Source organism: Artemia sp. Qi Xiang Cuo, chromosome 19 (genome assembly GCF_049724085.1).
Source record: "Artemia sp. Qi Xiang Cuo chromosome 19, ASM4972408v1, whole genome shotgun sequence".
In the NCBI taxonomy this organism is placed as follows: Eukaryota; Metazoa; Arthropoda; class Branchiopoda; order Anostraca; family Artemiidae; genus Artemia; species Artemia sp. Qi Xiang Cuo.
Window position 1 is genome coordinate 28401883 of NC_142812.1, and position 27037 is coordinate 28428919.

Below are 27037 nucleotides of genomic sequence, written 5' to 3' on the forward strand. Positions count from 1 at the left end.
AAACTCTGGTGTCAACACAACCACCCAGGGGCAGGCATTGTAAGTTATGCCCTGGGGTAATATATGGTTCTTATTGAAGGGATGCTTGTATAAACTTCAAAGAAGGCTCATTTGTTTGAAAATTGAAAGTTGTAGCTCACTTTTTAAATAGTCAAAAGAGATTTGAGTGCCCCCCTCTCCATGCCCTTTTTTCTGCAAACCTATCCTATAAGAACTTTGAGATAGCCATTTTTTTTAAATAGTTCAAAGACCATACAACAAAGACTCCAGGGTCAACACAACCCCTAGGGTAGGCATTGTAAGTTATACCCTGGGGGAATATAAGGCTCTTATGCAAGGGATGCTTGTAAAAACTTCATAGAGGACTCATTTGATTGGAAATTGAAAGTTCTAGTTAATTTTTTAGAGTCAAAAGAAATTAGAGGGCAACTACCCCTATTGATGCCCCTTTTCCCCCAAATGCATCTGATAAAAATTTTGAGATAGCCATTTTTTTTAAAATAGTTCAAAAGTCAGATAACAAAAAGTCAGGTGTCAACACAGCCCCCCAGGGCCCGAGGCAGGCGTTGTAAGTTGTGCCCTGGGGAATATATGGTTCCTATGAAAGGGATAATTGTTTATTTACAGACCTATGGAAATATACAATTTCCATTTCCTTCTTTTTCCAGACCTATCTGATGAAAATTTTAAATCATTTTGTTAAAAATAGTTCAAAGGTCTGATAAGAAAAATCTCAGTGTCAAACAACTCCCCAGGGCCTGGGGGAAGGCGTTCTAAGTTATGTCCTGAAGGCATGTATGGTTCTTATGAAAAGAATGTCTGTATAAACTTCATAGAGGGCTCATTTGATTGGAAATTGAAAGTTCTTAATCACTTTTTAAGAGTCAAGAGATTGAAGGGCAACTAACCCCCCCCTGCCCTTTTCCCCCAAACCCATCCACTACAAATTTTGAGATAGCCATTTTTACAGAAACAGTTCAAAATTAGATAACAAAAACTCCACATCAACACAACCCCCAGGGCCTGGGGGTAGGCATTGTAAGTGTTGTCCTGAGGCCATATATGGTTCTTATGAAAGGGATGCTTGTATAAACGTTGGAGAGGGCTTATTTGATTGGAAATTGAAAGTTCTAGTTCACTTTTAAGAGTCAAAAGATATCCAAGGGTAACTAGCCCCCCCCCCCCACATATTCTTTTTTCCCCCAAACCCATCCAATAAAAATTTTGAGGTAGCCATTCCATTAAAAATAGTTCAAAGTTCAGATAAGAAAAGCTCCTGTATCAAAGTAACCCCCCAGGGCCCAGGGGCAGGCATTGTAAGAGTAAAAAAAGTAATGCTCTGGGGGCATATATGGCTTATGGAAGGGATGCTTTTATAAACTTTGGAGAGGGCACATTGGATTAGAAATTGAAAGTTCTCAATCACTTTTAAGAGTCAAAAGAGATCAGAGGGAAACTAGCCCCCCCCCCCTCCATGCCCTATATTTCTCAAACCCATCCACTAAGAACTTTGAGTGAGCCATTTTTTTTTAAATGGTTCAAAGATCATACAGGCTAACGTAAACTTTGGGGTCAACACAATTTTCCAGGGCCCAGATTAGGCATTGTAAGTTATGCCCAGTGGTCATATATAGCTGTTATGGAAGGGATACTTGTATATACTTCAGAGAGGGTTCATTTGGTTGGAAATTGAAAGTTATAGTTCAGTTTTTGAGAGTCAAAAGAGATCAGAGGACAACTATCCCACAGGCCCCTATTACCCCAAATGCATCCGATAAAAATTTTGATATAACCATTTTGTTAAAAAATAGTTCAAAGGTCAGATAACAAAAACTCTGGTGTCAACACAACCTCCCAGGGCCCAGGGGCAAGCGTTATAATTATGCCCTGGTGGCATATATGGTTTTTATGGAAGGGATGCTTGCATAAACTTGAGAAGAGCTCATTTTAATGGAAATTGAAAGTTCTAGTTCAATTTTTAAGAGTCAAAAGAGATTAGAGGGCAACTAGCCCCACCCCATGCTCTTTTTTCTGCAAACCCATCCAATACAATTTTAAGATAGTCATTTTTTTTAAATAGTTCAAAGGCCAGATAACAAAAACTCCTGTGTCGACGCAACCCCCCAGGGGCAGGTGTTGTAAGTTATTTCCTGGGGCTGTATATGGTTTATATGAAAGGTATGCTTGTGTAAACTTCAGAGAGGGCTCATTTGATTGGAAATCAAAAGTTCTAGTTAACTTTATCAGAGTCAAAAGTGATCAGAGGGCAACTAGCAACCCCCCTCCCCATGCCCGTTTTTCCCAAATGCATCCGATAAAGATTTTGATATAGTCTTTTTGTTAAAAATAGTTAAATGATCACATAACAAAAATTCTGGTGTCAAAACAATTCCCCAGGGCCCAGGGGCAGGCGTTTTAAGTTAAGCCCTGGGGGCATGTATGGCTCTTATGGAAGGAATGCTTGTATAAACATCAGAGGGCTCATTTGATTGGAAATTGAATGTTTTAGTTCGCTTAGTCAAAAGCTATTGAAGGGTAACCAGCCCCCCACCCCCTGCCCTTTTTTCCCAAATGCATCCTAAAATTTTTTTTGAGAAAGCTGTTTTGTTAAAATTGTTCAAAGATCATATGAAAAAAACTCTGGTGTCAATACAAACCCCCTGGGCCTGGGGAAAGGCGTTGTAAGTTATGCCCTGGGGTAATATATGGATCTTATGGAAGAGATGCTTGTATAATCTTCAGAGAGGGCTCATTTGATTGGAAATTAAAAGTTCTAGTTCAGTTTTCTGAGTCAAAAGAAATTGGAGGGTAACTACTCCCTACCCTTGCCCTTTTTTACCCAAATGCATCCAATACAAATTTTGACATAAGTATTTTTTTTTTAATAGTTCAAAAGTCAGATACGGTAACAAAAATTCAGGGGTCACACAACCCTCCAGGGCCCGGGGGCATGCATTGTAAGTTATCCCTTGGGGCATGTATGGTTCTTATGAAAGGGATAATTGTATAAACTTCATAAAGGGCTCATTTGATTGGAAATTTAAAGTTCAAGTTCAATTTTTAAGAGTCAAAAGAGATCCAAGGGCAACTAGCCCCCCCCCCCCTCCATGCTTTCTTTTTCCAAAACCATGTAATGAAAATTTTGAGTCATTTTGTAAAAAATAATTCAAAGGTCAGATAAGAAAAATATCAAAAACAGTAAGAATTCCAAATAGGGATAGGTCCTTTTATTAGACAGTGAAACGAAAATATAAAACAAAGACTCAAAATATTTTGATGACACAGTCGGTCCTCATCATCAGTAGAGTTACTAACTTATCAAAATTAAAACAAACTGCTTTTATACTAAACAAAATAATCACTTCCGGGTCAAAGCAAGTTACCGGTCCATTGACTTAAAAAGTTCACTAACTGTTCTTGAATTTTTTAATGCTGCGTTGAGTAAAGGTGGCACAAGTTTCTTCGAAATTGTAGGTCAAAGCAGGTTACCGGTCCATTGACTTAGAAAGTTCACTAACAGTATACTGCGTTGAATATTCTTCTAATTAAAAATGAAATAATGCTGAATTTACAGGTGCTAAATTTTTATTTTATTCTTCTAATAGCAAGTGAAATGTTGCTGATTCTGAAGTTGAATTTGTTTTAATTTTGATAAGTTGGTAACTCTACTGATGATGATGACCGATTGTGTCATCGAAATATTTAGAGTCTTTGTTTCATATTTTCGTTTCACTGTCTAATAAAAGGACCTATCCCTATTTGGAATTCTTATTGTTTTCGTCATAGAAAAGGCAGTGTGGTCATGGAGAATAATAGTAAAGAAAAATATCAGTGTCAATACAACCCCCAAGGGCCCAGGGGTAGGCGTTCTAAGTTATGCCCTGAAGGCATGTATGGTTCTTATGAAAGGGATGCTCGTATAAACTTCATAGAGGGCTCATTTGATAGGAAATGGAAAGTTCTAGTGCACTTTTTAAGAGTAAATTGATTGAAGGGCAACTAGCCCCCACTCCCACGCCCTTTTCTCCCCAAACCCATCCACTACAAATTTTGAGATAGCCATTTCTTAAAAAAGTTCAAAATTAGATAACAAAAACTCCCATGTCAGCACAACCCCCAGGGCTAGGGGTAGGCATTGTAAGTGTTGTCCTGAGGGCGTATATAGTTCTTATGAAAGGGATGCTTATATGAACTTCAGAGAGGGCTGATTTGATTGGAAATTGAAAGTTCTAGTTAAATTTTTAAGATTCAAAAGAGATCGGAGGGCAACTAACCCCACTCCATGCTCTTTTTTCTGCAAGCCCATCCAATACAAATTTTAAGATAGCTTTTTTTTTAAATAGTTCAAAGGTCAGATAACAAAAACTCTAGTGCTACACTACCCCCCAGGACCAGGGGGCAGGTGTTGTAAGCTATTTCCTGGGGCCGTATATGGTTCTTATGAAAGGATTGCTTGTATAAACTTAAGAGAGGGCTCATTTAATTGGAAACCAAAAGTTTTAGTTCACTTTCTCAGAATCAAAAGTGATTGGAGGGCTTTGTAAGTTATGCCCTGGGGCAATATATGGTTCTTATGGAAGGGATGTTCGTATAAACTTTAAAGAGGGCTCATTTGATTGGAAGTTGAAAGTTCTAGTTCACTTTTAAGAGTCAAAAGAGATTGGAGGACACCTAGTCCCCCTCCACGCCTTTTTTTGTCAAACCCATCCTATAAGAACTTTGAGATAGCCGTTTTTTTTAAGTAGTTATAAAACCATACAACAAAAACTCCAGGGTCAACATAACCCTCCAGGGCCCGGGGTAGGCGTTGTAAGTTATGCTCTGGGGGAATATATGGTTCTTATGGAAGGGATGCTTGTAAAAGCTACAGAGAGGGCTCATTTGATTGGAAATTGAATGTTCTAGTTCACTTAGTCAAAAGATATTGAAGGGTAACCAGCCCCCCACCCCCTGCCTTTTTTTCCCCAAATGGACCCCAAAAAAATTTGAGATAGCTGTTTTGTTAAAATAGTTCAAAGATCATATAACAAAAACTCTGATGAAAGGGTGAAAGGGTTGCTTGTATAAACTTAAGAGGGCTCATTTGATTGGAAATCAAAAGTTTTAGTTCACTTTCTCAGAGTCAAAAGTGATTGGAGGGCTTTGTAAGTTATGCCCTGGGGCAATATATTTTTCTTATGGAAGGGATGATTGTATAAACTTCAAAGAGAGCTCATTTGATTGGAAATTGAAAGTTCTAGTTCAGTTTTTTAGAGTCAAAAGCGATTACAGGGCAACTACCGCCGCCCATGCCCCTTTTTCCCCTAATGCATCCAATAACAATTTTTAGATAGCCATTTTTATAAAAATAGTTCACAAGTCAGATAACAAAAACTCAGGTGTCAACACAACCCCCCAGAGCCTGGGGCAAGTGTTGTAAGTTATGCCCTGGGGTATATATGGAAATTATGAAAGGGATAATTGTATAAACTTCAGAGAGGGCTCATTTGATTGGAAATTGAAAGTTCAAGTTCACTTTTTAAGAGTCAAAGAAATCCAAGTGCAACTCGCCCCCCCCCCCCCATGCCATGTTTTTCAAACCCATCTGATTGAAATTTAGAGTCATTTTGTTAAAAATAGTTCAAATGTCAGATAAGAAAAATCTCAGTGTCAATACAACCCCCCCAGGGCCCGGGGGTAGGCTTCTAAATTATGGCCTGAAGGTATGTATGGTTCTTATGAAAGGGATGCTTTTATAAGCTTCATAGAGGGCTCATTTGATTGGAAAATGAAAGTTTTAGTTCACTTTTCAAGAGTAAAGAGATTGATGGGCAACTAGCCCCCCACCCCACGCCATTTTTTCCTCAAACCCATCCACTGCAAATTTAAGATAGCCATTTTTTTTAAGTTCAAAATTAGATACCAAAAACTCCAAGTCAGCACAACCCCCAGGGTCCGGGGGGGTAGGCGTTGTAAGTGTCGTTCTTGGGGTGTATGTGGTTTTTATGAAAAGGATGTTTGTATAAACTTCAGAGAAGGCTCATTTGATCAGAAATTGAAAGTTCTAGTTTACTTTTTAAGAGTCAAAAGATATCCGAGGGCAGCTAGCCCCTCCCCCACATACTCTTATGTCCCCAAACCCATCTGATAAAAATTTTGAGATAGTCATTCCATTAAAAATAGTTCAAAAGTCAGATAAGAAAAGCTCCTGTGTCAACCCAACCCCCCAGGTCCCAGGGGCAGGCATTGTAAGTAATACTCTGGGGGCATATATGGTTCTTATGGAAGGGAAGCTTGTATAAACTTTGGAGAGGGCATATTTTATTGGAAATTGAAAGTTCTCAATCACTTTTTAAGAGTCAATAGAGATCGGAGGGCAACCATCCCCCTCCCTCCACGCCCTATATTCCTCAACCCATCCATTAAGAACTTTGATAGAGCCATTTTTTCAAGATGGTTCAAAGATAATATAATGAAAAGTCCGGGGTTGACACACTCCTTCAGGGCCTGGGATAGGCGTTGTAAGTTATGCCCAGAGGGCATATATGGCTGTTATGGAAGGGATATATTATGTATATACTTCAGAGATGGCTCATTTGATTGGAAATTGAAAGTTATAGTTCAGTTTATAAGAGTCAAAAGAGATCAGAGGGCAACTATCCCTCCCATGCCCCTTTTCCCCCAAATGCTAAAAATAGTTAAAAGGTCAGATAACAAAACCCCAGTGTCAACACAACCTCCCAGGGCCTGGGGGCAGGCGTTATAAGTTATGCCCTGGTGGCATGTATGGTTCTTATGGAAGGAATGGTTCTTATGGAAGGGATAAAATAGTTTCAAACATTAGATATTAAACTCAGGGTTCGACACAACCCCCAGGGCCCGAGGACAGGCGTTGTAAGTTATGCTCTGGGAGCATATATGGTTCTTATAGAAGGGATGCTCGTATAAACTTCAGAAAGGGCTGATTTGATTGAAAATGGAAAGTTTTAGTTCACTTTTAAAGAGTCAAAAGAGATTAGAGGGCAATTAGCTCTCCCTCCCCATGCCCTTTTCTCCCCAAACCCTTTCCGATAAAAAATTTGAGATAGTCATTTTATTAAAAATAGCCCTAATTCAAACGTCAGATAATAAAAACTCCGAGGTTGACACAAACCCATTTTTTTACTTTGATATTGTTACTTTGACACTAGTTTTGATACTTTGATGAATATCTGATTTTGAAAAAAAAGTTTGATTTTGAAATAAGGAATTTTCAACTTTAATTGCAAACTTTTTGCAATCAAAAACGAATAAAAATTAATTAAAAAAAACTCCAAAAAAGAAGATTTTCAAAGAAAAGTAAAGTCCATTTTAAAATTAAGATAGTCATATTTTATAATTATATCTTTAAGATAATTTAAAAATAAAAACAAATACCTGATAAAATTCAAACTGAAAACGACCAGAAACTATTATCAAAGAATAAATAAAAACCAAAACGAACAGAAACTAAATAATCAATTATAGCAAAAAAATATACAACAGGTACTAACATAAATGAATAAATAAATCCTAAAACGAGTAAAGCTTAAATTGAATAGGCAAATCAAGCTCAAAATGAAAAAAATATTTTGCTATTGAAGTATAAATGAAATCCAAAACGAACAGAAATTAAACAAACAATCAATGCAAACAAACATACAATAGATACTTATGTAAATGAGTAAATAAATCTAACGAAAAATAAAGGCCATATTAAACTTTAGATCAGAAGAAATATAAAGTTACAAAAACTCAAACTCAAAACAACCAGAAATTACTATAATAGAAAAATGAAACCCAAAACGAATAGAAATTAAATAAACAATCATAGCAAACAAACAAACAATAGTTACTAATATAAATGAGTAAATAAATCTTAAAACGAGTGAAACTTAAATTGAATGTGCAAATCAAGCTTGAAACAAACAAAAGTCATTACAAATAAGTGTTTGGGTATCGCCTCCTTCTCTCACTGTAAAAGTCTAAAAATTGCTACATCATGACGCTTTACTGAAAATTATATGTGGCTTGAACAGTCTAGGAAAGCATAAACAAAATCAAATTGAATATTTTATATATAATGCAATTAATTGTTGAAAGATCCATCAGTTCAAGATTTTATTCCATTGTAATTTTATTTTCATTTTCAATGCTGTAAGAACTGGAAAAGAAAGTAGTTTTAATATAACTCGTTCTCAGTGAAGCACCAATGACGCAGTAGGCTTTAGGTTTTTACAGTTAAGGAAGGGGGACAATTTTAGGGGTCTTGAACAATTTTAGAAAGAACTAATAAGATTAAACTGAATATTTGATGTGTAATGATACTAATTGCTGAAAGCTCATCAGTTCAAAATTTTACTGTAATTTTGATGTTTATTTTCAATATTAAGTACAAGAGAAATTTTTTTTATACAATTCGTTTTCAGTAAAGCGCCAATGATGCAGTAGGTTTTAGAATTTTATTTAGATTGCAAGGCACCAGGATAGGTTGATAAGACAAACAATAAAGAATATATTTACCTCTTTTAAGACCTGAAAGCTATGAGGTGCAACAGACGAACTTTAACAAATTTAAAATAACAACTGAAGGTTAGAAATCAAGAGCATGTAATATGGCTGTAGATGAAGTACAGAATTCCCGCCAAAATCACTAGATGAAGATTTCAATTGTTTATTGGCTGTTTTTATGTATTAATTCCAAAATACGGTAAGCTCTATCAAGCTTGTCAAACTAAACAATTATAACTAAATTTACAGACTCTGTAATTACGTGAGATTATAAATCCATAAGTTCAATGGGGTGGTCAATCATCATCTTAATAAGAGATGGCTTGAGTGGGTAATGTCAGAACAGGGCAAATAGCTCTTTATATCTGCATTGTACCATCCACAATAAAGAATTCAACTTAGTTGGCCACCAGACTAATATTTTTTAAGCCAATGCTTGTTTTGTGTATTGTTGCTAATAAATCCGTGCTTAATTCTCTACCATTTTACCTGTCCTGCTTCAATTTCCTTTTTTTTTCTTCAGTTTGACAAAAAAAAAGTATGTTCTTAGCTTTGTGTGCACAGAACTACAAGCACTGCCCATATAACGTTTGTAGTTACCTTTTGGTTGGTGGCCCATAGAGACCCGTTTAAGAGCTGATACCATGTCCCATCCAGCTGCTAACGTATATGTTTTGTTAAATTGTACAATGTATCAGAGGCAATGTTTTAATATTATTTTTTTTTCCAGGGGCACTTCATATGGAAGGGGTCGTCGTAGAAATTTCAAAGGGGGCTCATTCGATTGGAAATTGAGAGTTCTAGTGCCCTTTTTAATAGTCGAAAGTGATTGGAGGGCAACTAGCCCCCCCCCCCACGCCCATTATACCCCCAAACACATCCAATCAAAATTTTGAGGAGGACACTCCCCTACAACCCTCACGGCAAGGGTTTTAAGTTTTGCCCCGGGGCATATAAGGTTTGTGTAGAAGGCGCTGTTGTAGTAACTTCAAAAAAGCTCATTCGATTGGAAATTCAAAGGGCTAGTGCCCTTTTTAATAATCGAAGGTAATTGGAGGGCAACTAGCCCCCCCCACGCCCATCATTCCCCCATACACATCCAATCAAAATTTTGAGATAGCCGTTTTTTTAAGTGTAGTTGATTTCCAGATAGAAAATATGTTTTTGAGGAAAACATTCCCACACAACCCTCAGGGCAAGGGTTTTAAGTTATGCCCTGTGGACAAATAAGGTTTTTATAGAAGGCGTTGTCTTAGAAACTTCAAAGGGGGCTCATTCGATTGGAAATCGAGAGTTCTAGTGCCCTTTTTAATAGTCGACAGTGATTGGAGGGCAACCAGTCCCTCCACGCCCATCATTCCCCTAAATACATCCAAACAAAATTTTGATATAGCCATTTTGTTCTGCGTAGTCGATTTCCAGATAGAGGCGTTATCGTAGAAACTTCAAAAAATACTCATTCGATTGGAAATTCAAAGGGCTAGTGCCCTTTTTAATAGTCGAAAGTGATTGGAGGGCAACTAGCCCCCCCCCCTCCCACGCCCATCATTCCCCTCCCCCTGCCCCACGCCCATCATTCCCCCTAACACCTCCAATCAAAATTTTGAGACAGACAATTTGTTCAGCGTTGTTGATTTCCAAATAGAAAAAATGTTTTTTAGGAGGACTATCCCCCACAGCCCTTAGGGCCCGGGGATTAAGTTATGCCCTGGGGGTCTCTAAGGCTTTTATAGAAGGTGTTGTTGTAGAAACTTAAAAAAAGACTCATTTGATTTGAAATTCAAAGGGCTAGTGCCCTTTTTAATAGTCGAAAGTGATCGGAGGGCAACTAGCCCCCCCTCCCCACGCAAATAATTTCCCCAAACACATCCAATCAAAATTTGTAGATAGCCATTTTGTTCAGCCTAGTTCATTTCCACATAGAAAATATGTTTTTGAGGAGGAAACTCCCCCACAACTCTCATGGTAAGGATTTTAAGTTATGCCCTGGGGCCATATAAGGTTTTTATAGAACGTGTTGTAGTAGAAACTTCAAAAAGGGCTCATTCCACTGTAAATTCAAAGGGCTAGTGCCCTCTTTAATAGTCGAAAGTGATTGGAGGGCAAATAACCCCCCTCTCACGCCCACCTTTTCCCCAAACACATCCAATAAAAATTTTGAGATAGCCATTTTATTAAACGTAGTTTTAAGTTCTGGAAATTAGGTCTTTGAGGATGAAAACTCCCCCACAGCCCTCAGGGGAAGGGTTGTAAGTTATGCCCTGGGGGCATATAAGGTTTTGTATAACCAACGTTGTCGTAGAAACTTCAGAAAGGGCTCATTCGATTGGAAGTTTAAATGTATGATCCCTTTTTAATAGTCGAAGTGATTCTAAGGTAACTGACACCCCTTCCACGCCCACCATTTCCCCAAACACATCTAACCAAAATTTTGAAATAGCCATTTTGTTCAACGTAGTTGAAAGTTCTGGAAATTATATTTTTGAGCAGGACACTCCCCCCACAGTCTTCAGGGCAAGGGTTATAAGTTATGCCCTGGGGGCAAATATGGTTCTTATGGAAGAAATGCTCATATAAACTTCAGAGAGGGCTCATTTGATTGGAAATTGAAAGTTCTATATCCCTTTTTAAGAGTCAAAAGATATTGGGGGGTAACCAGCTTCCTCCCCCCAAACCCATTTTTCCCAAATCCACCAAATAACAATTTTGAGATAGCCAGTTTATTAAAAAAGGTCAAAGATCAGATAAAAAAAATTTCGGGGTTGATACAATCCCCCTGGGCTTTGGGGCAAGTTTTGTAAGTTATGCCCTGGGGGCATATATGGGTCTTAAGGAAGGGATGCCGTATTAACTTCAAAGAGGGCTCATTTGATTCGAAATTGAAAGTTCTAGTTCACTTTTTAAGAGTCAGAAGAGATTGGAGAGCACCCATCCCCCTCTCCCCCCCCTCAACGCGCTTTTTTCCTCAAACCCATCCACTAAGAACTTTGAGATAGCTTTTTTTTAAATAGACCAAAGACGATATAACGAAAACTCAGGGGTCAAGACAGCCCCCCAGGGTCCGAGGGCAGGTGTTGTAAGTTATGCCCTGCGGGAATATATGGTTCTTATTGAAGGGATGCTCGTCAAAGATTCAGCGATGGCTCATTTGATTGTAAATTGAAAGTTCTAGTTCAGTTTTCTAGAGTCAAAAGAGATTGGAGGTCAACTAGCCCCCCCCCCCCTCCACGCCCCCTTGTCCCCAAATGCATCTAATACAAATTTTGAGATAAACATTAAGTTAAAAATTGGTCAAAAGTCAGATAACAAAACTCAGGTGTCATCACAACCCTCCCAGGGCTCGGGGGCAGGCGTTGTAAGCTATGCCCTGGGGCATGTATTGTTTGTATGAAAGGGATGCTCGTATAAACTTGAGAGAGGGCTCATTTGATTGAAAATTGAAAGTTCTAGTTCTCTTTTTAGGAGTCAAGAGAGTTAAACTAGTCCCCCCCCCCCCACGCTGTTCAAAAATAGATAACAAAAACTCCCCCCAGAGCCTGGGGGATAGGCGTTGTAAGTGTTGTCCTGGGGGCGTATATGGTTCTTATGAAAGGGATGCTCGTATATACTTCAGAGGGGGCTCATTTGATTGGAAATTGAAAGTTCTAGTTCAATTTTTAAGAGTCGAAAGATGTCCGTGGGCAGCTATCCCCCCACACACCCTTTTTTCCCCAAGCCCATCCGATAAAATTTTTGTAATAGCCATTTCATTAAAAATAGTTCAAAGGTCAGATAAGAAAAATTCCTGTGTCGACGGAACCCGCCAGGGCCCGGAGGCAGGAGTTATGAGTTATGCTCTAGGGGCATAGTTCTTATGTAAGGGATGCTCGCATAAAACTCGGTTTGGGCTCATTTGATTGGAAATTGAAAGTTCTTGTTCAATTTTTAAGAATCAAAAGAGTTAGCAGGGCAAATACCCCTACCCCCCCCCCTCCACGTCTTAACTGCATTAGATAAAAATTTTGAGATAGACATTTTGTTTAAAATAGTTCAATGTTCTTATAAAAAAAAACTCCAGTATTGACACAGCCCCCCAGGGCCCGAGGGTGGCGTTGTAAGTTATGGCATGGGGGGCATATATGGCTGTTATGGAAGGGATGCTCGTATAAACTTCATAGACGGCTCATTTGATTGGAAATTGAAAGTTGTAATTCACTTTTTAAGAGTCAAAAGTGATTGGAGGGCAGCTAGCCTCCCCCTACACTCCATTTTGTTTCCCCAGAGGCACTTCATATAGAAGGGGTGGTCGTATGAACTTCAAAAGGGGCTCATTTGATTGGAAATTGAAAGTTCTAGTGTCCTTTTTAATAGTCAAAAGTGATCAGCGTGGAACTGGCCCCCCAAGCCCTTTTTCCCCAAATACATCTGATACAAAATTTGAGGTCACCATTTTGTTAAAAAATAATTGAAAGATCATATAACAAAAGTCCTTTACGTATGGTACTTTCATTAAAAATAGTTCAACGGTCAGATAAGAAAAACTCCTGTGTCAACACACCCCCCCCCTTCCCCCAGGGCCGGAGTTGGCGGTGTAAGTATTGTTCTGAGGGCAGAAATGGTTCTAATGGAAGGTATGCTTGTATAAACTTCAGAGAGGGTTCATTTGAATGGAAATTAAAAGTTGTAGTTCATTTTCTCAAAGTGAAAAAAGATCGAAGGGCAACTAGCCCCGCCCGCCCTCCACGCCTTTGGGTGTATCGGATGGATAAACCCATCCGATAAAAATTTCAGGTGACCATTTTATTAAAAATAGTTCAACCATCAGATATTAAAACTCCAGGGTTGACACAACCCCCCCCCCCAGGGCCCAGGGATAGGCGTTGTGAGTTATACTCTGGGGATATATATGGTTCTCATAGAAGGGATGCTCGTATAAACTTCAGAGAGGGCTCATTTGATTGAAAATAGAAAGTTCTAGTTCACTTTTAAAGAGTAAAAAGATACCGAAGCTTAATCTACTCCCCCCATGCCCTTTTTCCCCAAACCCATCTGATAAAATTTTGAGATAGTAATTTTGTTAAAAATAGTTCAAACATCAGACAATAAAAACTCCAAGGTTGACACAAACCCATTTTTTACTTTGATATTGTTACTTTGATATCAGTTTTGATACTTTGATGAATATTTGATTTTTTGGATATTTTTAAAGTTTGATTTTGAAATAAGGAATATTTAAAAACTTGAATTTTTGCAATCAAAAACGAACAAAAATAATTAAAAAAAAACTTTCCGAAAAATAAGTTTTTCAAAGAATAGTACAGGCCATTTTAAACTTAAGCTCAGCAGACACAAATACCTTTTAAAGTTCAAACTCAATACTAACAGAAATTACTGTTAAGTACTAAATAATAAACTCAAATAACAGACAATAAAAAAACAATCATAGCAAAAACATAAAACAAGTAATAATATACATGAATAAATAGATCTTTAAGTGAGTAATGCTTAGATTGAGTATGAAAATCAAGCTTAAGACGAAAAAAACATTTTCCTATTGAAGTACAAATGAAACTTAAAAAGAACAGAAATTAAATGAACAATCAATGCAAACAAACATACAATAGATATTAATGTAAATTAATAAATAAATCTTAAAACGAGGGAAACTTAAATTGAATATGCAAATCAAGCTTGAAACGAACAAAAACCACCACAAACAAGAGTTTGGGTATGACCTCCTTCTCTCACTGTAAAGTCTAAAACCTACTGCGTCATTGGCACTTTACTGAAAACCAATTTTATGACAAATATTTTCTTTTATACTTAATATTGAAAAAAAACATTAAAATTATATTAAAATTTTGAACAAATGAGCTTTCAGCAATTAAAATCATCATACATCAAATATTCAGTTTAATTTACTAGGTCTTTTTAAACTTGTTAAAGACAAATATAGCTTCACTACAAACAAGTGTTTGGATACTGCCTCCTTTCCTAACTGTAAATAAAAACCAAAAGCATACTGCGTCATTGGCAATTAACTGAAAACGGATTTTATTATAAATATTTACTTTTCCAGTTCTTACAGCATTGAAAATAAAAATAAAGTGAAATAAATTCTTGAACTGATGGATCTTTTAACAATTAATATCATTATACATCGAATATTCAGTTTGATGTTGTTTATACTTTCCAAGACTGTTCAAGACGCATATAGTTTTCAGTAAAGCGTATCTGCTGCTGAGCTTAAGTTTAAAATGGCCTTTACTTTTCTTTGAAAAGCTTATTTTTCGGAAAGTGTTTTTAATTAATCTTATATAACAGTCAAACATGCGGATTAACTCAAAAATTATTACGTCATTCTCATCTTACTCTACTTGACTGATATATCTGCAGTTCAAATCATCTCAGTAAACAGATACAGACTGGCGCAGTCAACATCATCAAAGTGGAAGAAAACCTGAGGTTTTTTTTTTTTAAAGTTATCATTATGGAAACAACGAACAGAACTTTCTCCTGCTAGATGACTGTGTAAGTAAGGACTAAGATGTATCTGATATTGGAGACATATCTGTACTCACAAAACTGAAGCAAGCAATTGCCACCCACTTAGATTTGCTTGCAATGTCTCTCAATGTGTACTTTTCTAGTTAGTACACTAGCAGAACTGAAGCAAGCAATTTCTATGCACTTAGATGAGCTTGCAAAGTCTTTCAGCACATATTTCCCTACAAGCTATACGAGAATTACATCCAGCCTGGGTGATAAAACTGTTCGTGTTTTGTGTTGACACAGCAGATTTTAATAACAATGCCTCAATGAAATCATAGAATTGAAGCAGAACCTGGATCAACTGCAACTCTTTGGAACAATATTTCTCTTATCATTCCACCAACTTAGATGAGTTCGCAAGGTCTCTCGATGGATACTTTTCTAGTTAGTCCACTCATGGAACTGAAGCAAGCCATTGCTATGCACTTAGATGAGCTTGCAAAGTCTCTCGACGGATATTTCCATACAAGAGAGTCATATCCAGCCTGGGTGACACAACTGCTCATTTGTAGTATTGACACAGCAAATGTCAATAACATTGCCCCAATGAAATCATTAAATTTCAGCAGAACCAGGTTCAACTGCAGCTCTTCAGAAGAGCATCGCTCTTAACGTTCTGTGTCGACAAATGGTAACATACCCTACTATTGCTGTGAAAGCTCTGGTGTGCGTCACACCATTTGTTACACATAGTTTTCTGAGCAATCCTCATCGAGGACGCTGGACATAGCCTTAAAACAAAGAAAAGGTACAGACTTTGTTGTGAAAATGACAGGAGAGTGGACAAAGATAGAGCTGCACATTCCCAAACTGGTGTCTGAAAGACAACAACAATGGAGAAGCTGCACTGATTTGTAGTACGGTAAGTACTAAGTATTCATTCTAATGTTTTTGGGTGAAAATGTCTATTTTGTGTATGTATATACCTATGTTTTAATTTTTAAGTAATCATGTTTTATTTTTCTAATTAAGAAGGGTTTGATGAAAGCACATATGAAACTGATGAAGGTCAGTACTTTCAGAAAGGTTAAGAACCACTCGTCTAGAGCTTCTTGTTCTTTTTTTTTGAGGAGCTCTACTACATTAAAATTAGACATTCCAACACCAAACAAATCTACCAAAAATTTTTTTTTTTTTTTTTTTTTTTTTTTTTTTTTTTTAGGAATTTATGTGCAATGAAAAAGATCAAATAGGTTTTTCCTTCATTTGCTTTGAAACTGTTATCTCACGTGATATTTTTTCTATCTACTTAATATTGATTTTTTTTTTTTTTTTTGTAGATAGGTATGGCTCAGTGCTTTGAAGTAGAAAAACCGGAGTCAAGCCAAAATGAAGAAGAGATGAAAAATACTTATTACAGGCTACAAAAGGTATGTTTTATTACGTGGTTGGCCTTAAAAATTCAACAAAATCGATTTTCCTAGCAGACCTATCGACTGTGTCCCCATCCTGGATAGTCATTAAAACTTTGGAGAGGGCTCATTCCATCACAAAATAAAAGTACTTCCTAACTTTTAGTTGCCGAAAACTGCTGGAAGGCAGCCTGAGACCAATTTAGATTTTGAGTAGAAGGGTTGAAAGGTCCCAAGAGGGTGCCTTTAGGGGTGAAATGACGTTTGTAGTCCGAGAGCCTGAAATAATTCAAATAGAACATTTAAGCCAAAGGCAGCATAAATACATTTTAATATAAAGTTGGCTGTGTCATACTGGGGTGTTACAAGGCCCTTCAATTCCTGAGAGCAAAGCAGATTGGGAAATAAAAATTTGTTCATCCAATTTTGGGAAGTCTGTGTCCCAACTTAAAAGTCTGTTTCTTCATCAAGGTCCACTTGTCCAGGACCTTAGCCATTCGGAAAAATTAGCTATTTTTCAGGCCTCATTTTTGGGCATACTTTTTTTTTATTTTTTGTTTTTTCTTCTTTTTTTGGTCCTCCGGGTCCAATGATCAACATAAATAAGTTTCTAGTCGAACCGAAAAGTAATTTCTGGACCAATTTTCTGGGGCATATGCCCCAATCCATTTTTTTTTTTTTTTGCAAAGCAGGTCCACTCGGCCCAGGGCCTTACAAACGTAAGTTTTACAGTGTTGAAAAAATGGCTCTCTTTTGAGCCCCATATTTGTGTCAGCAAAGAATCGTTTTAAAATTTTTCTTAATTGGGTCTCCCTGTCCCAAGTACTTATAAAAATAAGTTTTAAACCAGTCGAAAAAATATATTTTTTGGTCAATTTTCGTGGGACCTGTTTTTTTTTTTTTTTTTCTTCTTCTTTTTTTTGTACGCTATTACAGGCGAACATTTTTTTTTTATTTTATATGGAACCGGTTGGTCCAAGGACTTAGGGACCTGATCAACCTGATCAGAAAAAGTTTTTTTGGCTCCATCCCTGGGGAGCCTATGATCTCAACCAAGATCATTTTCTGAAAATGTTCCGATAGCATGGGGGCTATATGAGTGCATGGGGCAAAAAGGGCGCGGGAAAAAAATTGCCATCCAAATGCTAATGCTTCATTATAAGAGGACTAGAACTTTCAGTTTCCAGTCGAAGGAACCCTGTCCTGAGTTCCATATGGCTTGGTAGGAAGAAGAAAATGTATGGGAGGCACTTTGCCTTTTATGAATAAATGAAACAAAAAATAATAGAATTATAAATGAATAATCAATTCAAACTAAAAACACTGAAAAATTACTACAAATTAAAAAATGAAATTAAAACAGAAAAGAAATTATAATAAATAATCAAGTCAAAGTAGAAAGAAAACAGATATTGCCGTCAATAATTATATGACTATTGACCTCTCAAACGTCTTACAGGTGAATATATCAAAGAATCAAAGTGTACTGATAAGTGAAACATTTGTATTATTTGGTCAAATTATGATACTTCTGAATAAAAAAGCTAATCTGTTTTAAATTCAGGAAGTAGAAAAGACTGGCCACAACTAGAACACAAAATGTGCCATTGCCTCAATCTCAAACACCTTCATTCTGTGATTTTTGGAGATTTTTACTTTTCCAAATCATTCAACAGAAAGTCTACCCTTGAAAAGCTTAAAAACTTTGTTTTAGCTCTCATTCAAAATATAGAAACAATTAGATTCACACCTTAGTTTTGGGAAAGATTGTAGTATCCTTCTAATTAGTCTATTTATATTATAATTAGGTCTTAATGCTCCGAATCCTTTGAAATGGCAATGTTGGTTTATCTCCTTTATGCGTCATTATAATTAAACTAAAGTTGTTTCATTTTATTCGGTAGTTTATATAGCTACTTTAGATTGCTTAGTATTAAGTGCACAATATATACTATAATGTTTTTAGGCATCAATATAAAATGAATTGGAGGTAATAGGCTTGAGATTGTCTGTTAAGGATTTCAACTCTTGTTGATAGAAGAGCATCGGTAAGTGCTGTAAGCCATGTTGTGACCAAGATGGGCCCTGGATTGCACCAAGTCATCATTTAACTGTAGGTCCTAGGGACTTCGTGCTGTCTGGCTCTAAGCTGGCTTAAGCGCTTCGGTGTATACCTGAAAAGATGTGTTTGTCCTCCCCCTGCATTGGTTCTGGGACCATCGATTTTCATGAGGCCAAAATAGTTTCAAGGATTTAAAGAGCATTAAAATTGCAACTTGGATTGTTACAATGTTAAAAAATAACTATCGTATCCACTTTTTGATTGACGGATTCAGACGCTTTGAACTTGACTTATTGGTAGTTTCAGAAACCCATGTCCAAGGAATAGGAAGCATGAAATTATGTGATATAAAATTTATTTACTCAGGCAGGAAGGATGGTGTACATAGACAGAGAGTAGGGTTCATGTCGAATAAAGAAGCTGCTAAGTCCTGTTTAAGTTGGAAAGGTATTAATAATGGAATGCTAATCGCTCATTTTATGACAACAAATTGCAGGGTATCAGCCATAGTAGTATAAGCCACTGTAGAACCTACTGACGGAGATGGTAGTGACTCTGATGAATTTTACTTACAGTTACAGGAACAAATAGACAGGGTCCCAGGTAGAAATATGGGGTTGTTTTTGGAGACTTTTATTCCCAGGTCGGTAGAAATAGGGATAGATGGTTTTCTAGCCTAGGTAAATTTGGTGCAGGAAAAGAAAACAGTAGTAGCTACGAGGCTGACAGAACTGACAGAGCTGGCTACTTTTCTGATTATGAACGCTGTCACAGAGGTAACTGCAAGTGGCATTCCTTCCTATTTTCCTGCTTGTTTCGTCTTCGTCAGTACCTACCAGGAAACGAAGTAGGTATTACGTGGTGACTTATGGGTTGTGAGTAAAACCTCAGTACTTCCTCACTGAACTGCTCTAGTACTGTAAGAATACTTTAGTACTAAACTACTTACAAAAAATTATTACTTAGGCAAAATTTGGGAAGAATACTTGATACATATACTTAAGTGAAAATTTCCTGAGGTACTTGCTGCTAGTACTTAAATAAAAAGTAAAAGTACTTGGACCAACACTGAGCTAGATGGTATAATAGTAATTTATTGTACTGGCATGTTAATAAGTTGAGAGGGAGTAGTCAATCTGGACATGTCCCTGTTAACTATAGAAATGGGACCCCAATTAGTGATAAGGAAAGAGTTCGAGAGAGATGGACAGAACATTTTGAGAATGTGCTAAACCGGGATAGAGTTACAGGAAAAGATATAGAGGAAAATGAAAAGGTTAGTAACACCTTGGCTGTGAAGGAAAATTTATTTTGTGAGGAAGAAATAGTGACAGTACTAAAAGGATTAAAGAAATATAATGCCTCCGGTGCTGATAGTGTGGTAAATGAGTTTCTTAAATATGGTGGCTATGAGGTTAGAAATAAGTTACTGAAGATTACGAATATCATTTTTGAAAAGGGGGAAGTACCTAGCGATTTCAGAAAAACCCTATATAAACACCTGTATAAGAAAGGTGATAAGAGTGAGTGTGGTAATTATAGAGGCATTAGCCTGGTTTCTTTAGGTAGCAAATTACATTGTATGAGGATACTTTTTAGACTTAGAGATGCTATAGACAAAGTTTTAAGAGACGGACAGTGCGGTTTTAGGAGGGGTCGAGGGTGTGTCAACCAAATTTTCACTCTAAGGTTATTAATTGAGGAGTGCCTTAGTCGTCAAACACCTTTAGTCCTCACTTTTGTAGATTATGAGCAAGCGTACGATTCAGCTGATAGAAGAGCTTTAACAAAGGTTTTATCCTTATGGCTTATACGGTATACCAGACAAATGCGTCAGAGTGATTAGTGCCATGTACGAGAATAACACTGCTGGGGTTAAGGTAGGAAATGAGGTTAGTAGCTGGTCTCGTATTACGTCAGGACCAAGCAGCCTGAGGCCAACACAGTTACGCACGCTCCGCCACCATCCCAACCTATTAAAATGCTCCCTCTTTACACCCTCCCAGGAAGTTCCCATTTCACTTAAATCCTTCTTTACGACTTCTGCCCACCCACGGAATCAGATTATGCTGATGATTTAAGCATCCTAGATGAAAGTGTGATTACAATGAATAAATTGTTAGAGTTTTTGCGAGTTCAGGATACTAGATTAGGTTTGAAAATTAATGTTAAGAAGACTAAGTCTCTTGCTAGGAATAAGTGAAGATAAAAAGGTAGCGTTGGGTGACGAAAAGATCGATCAAGTGGACAGCTTCACCTACCTTGGTAGTATTATTAGTGAAGACGATGGGTGCCGTGAAGATATTAAAAGTAGAATACCCAAGGCTTGGGGTGTTTATTCACAGTTGAAAAAGTTTGGAAGAATAGGAAGATAAGTGTTGCAAACCATGAGTAGAATATTGGAAGCTACAGTGATGACAGTGGTCAAATATGATTTGAAACATTGACCTCCAAAAAACGCCAAAGATTCTCCTTTTCGGCCAACTGTCTAGGGCTAAACGGAAAACAGTTCGTCCTCGGTCGGGTGGGCGGAAGTCGTAAAGAAGGATTTAAGTGAAACGGGAACTTCCTGGGAGGGTGTAAAGAGGGAGCATTTTAATAGGTTGGGATGGTGGTGGAGCGTGCGTAACTGTGTTGGCCTCAGGCGGCATGGTGCTGCGGTGATTTGTTGTTGTTAGTAGTAGTAGTAGTAGCAGTATTAAGTCAAGAGAGTTTAAGCTTTGTTTTAAAGAAAAGGGGGTTAGTTTTTAAAAGTGTTGCGGTTTTTCTGAAAATATGATTTTTACTATTTCATGGCATGGTAGCTAGGGATCTATAAACATAATAGGAGATGCCATAAGTTGTGTCCACAAAGAAAATATGCATAGACATCTCTCGCAATCTCACTGTTCAGAGCTTCGCTCTTTACTCCCTTCTATGAAGGCTCTACCTCTTTTCAGTATTTCGCTATAACTTACTGTCTCCCTATTGAAGGGTTTCTTGCTTTGGTCCTAGTTTGATTGCCAAAGGAAACAAAAAAGAAAAGCCTAGTTGTCCATATCCAGAACGCTTTCACAACCAGTTCCAAACTATCTTTGGTATTTTGATTTTAAGCAGTATAATTATATAAATATACTGATATAATATCATATTTTTTTAAACTGCTGTCTTAAATTGTTTCAGATTGCGCAAGCATTTGTAAGTGAGCCACTTCAAAAGGCCGAGGGAAAAACAGGCACAGTAACTAGCGCAAACAAATGCCTAGTTGACCGAGGGAAAAAGCTACTGAAGGAATTAGAAACTCTGATGAATCACGGTAAGTTCTATTACTTCCCTAAATAAAAAGATAGACATTTGTATGCTGTATATCTCTAGCTATAGTGCATAATACATTATATATCTAGCTCAAAGAACGCTTAACATCATTTCATATAATGTATGCTAAAGTGAGGCCAAATTATAATTGTGTACCTATGCACTCTTAATTTATGCAAACCTGCTTTTATTTTAAACATAAAACTGTTCCTACTGAAGGCGAAAGACCTTGTTTTCGTGCTTTTTTGAAATTATTGAAACTTGTACCTTATGTTTCGAGCACGACTGCACATGCCAAATTCAAAAGTTACTCTGTATATGTATATTAATTTTAAAAAAATTCCACAAAACAAGTTTTTCAAAGAAAAGTAAAGAGTTACATTAAGCCAAAAATGATTAGAAATAAATTCAGTTAACCTACCAAGCGTAAAACTACCACAAATAGCCATCAGTAAATTAATAAAACTCATAACGAACAGAAATTACAGTAAGTAGCCTAGTCAAACTCAAAACGAGCAAAAATTCACATGAGCAGGGCTGACAACCCTCATGCCTTCTCAAGACCAGAATGTAATTTGTGCTTTACTTTTAAAGTAAAAAAGTGAAAACATGTAAAATGTATTTTGTTTTCAGTAAAGTGCAAAATATCTTCTTGTCTTGAGAAAGCAAGGGGATTGTCAGCCCTACTCATGTTAACTGCTGCTTGTTTTGAGTTTAACTTGGTTATTTATGGCAGTTTTACGCTTGGGAAATTATTTAAATTTATTTCTGCTCATTTTTGACTTAATGGGGCTCTTCTCTTTTTCGAAAAATTTGTTTTGTGGAAAAGTTTCTTTTTTAGTTTCTGTTGGTTTTTTATTGACATATTCGTTTTCAAGAAAATAATTTTATATCTTTTTTTTCTATAAGCATCCATGGTTTGGCTTGCTTTATGTATGTTGGTGAAAATTTTTCAACAATTTTTAATCTGGACACAAATAATATTGTTTAATTTCATTTTAGACCTCCTTAAGTTGACCTGAAAAATTAAACTTAATTTCACTCCCAAAACATTCTATCTATGCTCTTTGACAACCTGGATACACTTACACTCTTTTGGTTTAGTTGAATTACAAGAACAGAAGTAGTTGACGTAGTAGCCCTGAAAGTTTCAACTTAATACCCTTAGTAATGTTCGAGATATTGCTGAGGTTTCTTATTGGCAACTATACACACAGTGCTTTTTGATTTAGTTTTAAAGCATTATTCTAAACTATAATGGGTGAATTGCCTAATTATGGGGGATTAACATACCCAATATCCCTAGAGACATAGTTGCTGGATTGTTCTACTATGCTCAACAAAATGACTGTCTCAAAATGTTGACTGAATGCATTTGGAAAATGAATAGATTTGGGAGAAATGCTGCTTGCCCTCCAATCTCTTTTCACTCTTAAAAGGGACACTAGAACTTTTAATTTTTAACCGAATTAGCTCCTTTAAAAGTTTCAATGATATATTATAGAACGGTACTGCCTATGATATTGCTTATGTGCCCTTTTTGAAAACCTGCATGCACATTGTTTTTTTGTTTAACTGAAACTCCTCCTTAACGTTCTCTAAAAGTTTTACCTTAATACCCTTAGCGTCATGAGTTACAGTAACTATAGTGGTACATACATCGTGCCTTCGGGCTTGTTCAAAATCCGCCACAACTTACCCTTAAAGGTCTAAATTAACAATGTAAGCCGTTCTTGAGATATTGCTTTGTCACCTTTTTGAAAATCTATATGCTCATATATAGTTTTGATTTAGTTCAACATCCGCCTAAATATCATAGGCGGCGCAATAGCGCTGCCTAAGTAAAGAATGATGTTGGCACAAAATATTATTTATTTATTTTTTTGGTTTGTGTCTTTTAGACTAGGGCACTTCATATAGAAGGAGTTGTCGTAGTAACTTCGAAAAGGGCTCATTCGGTTGGAAATTGGAAGGGCTAGTGCCCTTTTAAATGGCCGAAAGTGATTGGAAGGCAAGTAATACCCCTTCCACACCCGCTATTTCACCAAACATATCAAATCAAAGTCTCGAAATAGCAATTTTGTTAAACGCATGTGAATTATTTGGAAATCATATCTTTGAGGAGGACACTCCCCCCACAGCCCTCAGGATAAGGGTTGTAAGCTATGCCCTGGGGGCATATAAGGTTTTTATAGAAAGCGTCGTCATTGAAACTTCAGAAAGGTCTCATTCGATTGAAAACTCAAAGGGCTAGGGCCCTTTTAATGGTCGAAAGTGATTGGAGGGTGACTAACCCCCCTCTCACGTTTACCATTTCCCAAACACATCCAATCAAAATTTTGAGATAGACATTTTGTTAAACGAAGTTGAAAGTTCTGGAAATTAAGTCTTTGAGGATGACACCCCCCCCCCCCCAAAGCCCTAAGTGCAAGGGTTTTAAGTTATGCCCTGAGGGCATATAAGGTTTCAAACAGTTCGTGGTAACGAACTGTAAGTAAGAAGCGACCCGGCTCTATAGTAACCGAAACTCTAAAAAACGGATTTTAATGCTGATTTTAAATATATAAGTTTCATCAAGTTTAGTCCTACCCATCAAAAGCTGCGCGCCTGAGACAATTTGGCTGATTTTCGAAAAAAGGGGGAAAGCCCCCTAAAAGTTATAGAACCTTAATGAAAATCACACCATCAGATTCAGCGAACCAGAGGACCCTACTGTAGCGGTTTCAAGCTCCTATCTGCCAAAATGTGGAATTTTTTATATTTTGCCAGAAGAAAGATCACGGATGCGTGTTTATTTATTTTTTTTTTTTTTCAGGGGTATCGACCCAGTTGTCCTAGAATATCGTGGGAGGGCTCATTGGAACGGAAATTAAAAGTTCTAGTGCCCTTTTTAAGTGATCAGGGCACCTAGGCCCCCTCCCACGCTCATTTTTTTCCCAAATTCCCCCGATCAAAATTTTGAGATAGCCATTTTGTTCAGCATGGTCGAAAATATGATAACTATGTCTTTTAGGATGACTTAATCCCCCAAAATCCCCGGGGGGAGGGCTGAAAGTTATGAACTTTACCAAATGTTAACATATAGTATTGGTTATTGGGAAGTATACAGACGTTTTCAGGGGGATTTTTTCTGGTAGTGGGGGAGGATTGGTGGGGGGATATGTGGGAGGATATTTACATGGAGGAAGTTTTCATTATTTAAAAAAAGATCAGAAATTTATAAAAAAAACAATTTTTTCAACTGAAAGTAAGGAGCGACATCAAAACTTAAAACGAACAAAAAATTTTACGTATATGATTGGGTTCGCCCCCTAGTCAATACCTCGCTCTTTAAGCCAAATATTTTTTTGTATTTTCATAAGAGCTATTTATTCTAATTAACGGCCTTTGTGATTAAGGGGTCATTTTTAAAGAATTGGAACAAAATTCGAACTCTAGCGTAAAGAGCGAGGTATTGACTAGGGGGTGAACCCCCTAATATACGCATTAAAAATATATGAATATAGAAGTTCGTTACGTAAGTTAATTCGTAAGTTACGTATATTTATTACTAATAAAAACGTTCGTAAATAAAATTAAACAACGTTCGAGAAAGCCATTTAACCAAATAAAAGTAAAATTAATAGGCAAATTTTGTGTTGATTATTCATGTACGGTGAGCCAAAATCAAAACCTGCATTTATTCAAAAACGTTCAAAAAGTTTTTTTTTTACTGAAAGTAAGGAGCAACGTTAAAACTTAAAACGAACAGAAATTATTCCATATATGAAAGGGGCTGTCCCCTCTTCAACGCCTCGCTCTTTACGCTAAAGTTTGACTTTCCCACAACTCTCCCTACTTTCAGTTAAAAAGAACTTGTTTTTTTTTTATTTAATTTTATAGAAAGCGATGTCGTAAAAACTTCAAAAAGGGCTCATTCGATTGGAAATTGAAAGGGCTAGTGCCCTTTTTAACAGTTGAAAGTGATTGGAGGGCAACTAACCCCCCTCTCATGCCCATTCTTTCCCCAAACGCATGGAATCAAAATTTTGAGATCGACATTTTGTTCAATGAAGTTGAAAGTTCTGGAAATTAGGTCTTTGAGGATGACAACCCCCCTCTCCCCAGCCCTCAGTGCAAGGGTTGTAAGTTATGTCCTGGAGGCATATAAGGTTTTTATAGAAAGAGATCATATATCTTTGATGGGAGGGCAGCTAAAAAGGGAATGGGAGGGAAACTGTTTGACCTCTGACCACTTTTTAACATCCTCCTCAACATGCCCTGAAAGTTTAAACTTAATACCTTCAAAAGTTCTTGTGATATCAGATACACCTTTTTGATAAACAGGATATGCATAGTATTCTTAGATTTAGTTTAACATGTTCCTCAACATTCCCTTAAGTTTCACCTTAATACCTATGGTCTTTTCGAACACACCTAGAATAAAACATCCCCGCTTTCCCTTTATGATTAATCTAAAAAAGCTTCTTCCAAGAAATAGGTTTTCCAAAGAAAAGTGAAGAACTCCATTAAGCAAAAAATGATAAAAAACAAAATCAAATAATCCATACAATACGAAGATACCCCAGATCACCATCGATACATTAATAAAGTCCAAAACAAGAAGATTATACAATAGTTAACCGAGTCAAACTCAAAACGAGCAGAAAATAACTCAAGTTGGGCGCAAAACCCCTCTGCCTTCCCAAGGCCAGAACAAAATTTCCACTTTACTAAAAAAATATAAATTATTTTACTTTTATAACTTTAATAAATCAAATAATTTTAACAATTTGATTACTAAATATCAGTATATGTATATTACACTGCAATGCACATTCATTTGTATTTTTTCAGTAAAGTTCAAATTTTGTTCTGGCCTTGGGAAGGCAAAGAAAAAAACAACAAAAAAAAACACACTGTACCCACATCGTTCTTTACTTAGGTAGCGCTAGCGCGCTGCCTATGATAAATCCTGCATGTAAAAAAGGGCAAATTGTATAATTTAAAATCCTTGCTCTGGGGCTTGCGGGGTGAAATTGCATCCCCGGAGGTGTAGTTACTCGTTTTTTTTTACTGTTCGGAACAAAATCGTTTTTAGCTCTTCAACATCTCCCTCAGAATGCCCTGAAATATTCAAGTTAATACCCTCAGTTGTTCCTTAGATATGGTTGATACGTCGTTCTGAAAGCAAGCACGCGTTCTGAAAGCATTAGGGCGTTCTAATGTGTTCATCATCCTTCTTCAAAGCCGTGGGGGGTTATGTCAACCCCATAGGCATAGTTGTTTGAGCTTTTGACTATTTTGAGCA

The 27037-nt window shown here is 36.9% G+C and overlaps 1 protein-coding gene across 5 annotated transcripts in view; it reads left to right on the forward strand.

Annotated features, from left to right (window-relative positions):
- LOC148940689 (uncharacterized) overlaps positions 1–27037 on the forward strand; it is a 61963-nt gene that overhangs the window by 11051 nt on the left and 23875 nt on the right. For 3 of the 5 annotated variants that reach the window (XM_089105250.1, XM_089105248.1, XM_089105249.1), the window contains exons 2-3: positions 16320–16409; positions 21616–21748. In XM_089105250.1, coding sequence (XP_088961376.1) covers positions 16326–16409; positions 21616–21748 — 217 coding nt within the window. In that variant the 5' untranslated portion in view covers positions 16320–16325. Of the gene's footprint in view, positions 1–8559; positions 8708–15248; positions 15902–16319; positions 16410–21615; positions 21749–27037 lie in introns of those variants that run through there. The other 2 variants (XM_089105251.1, XM_089105252.1) reach the window with 2 other exon arrangements.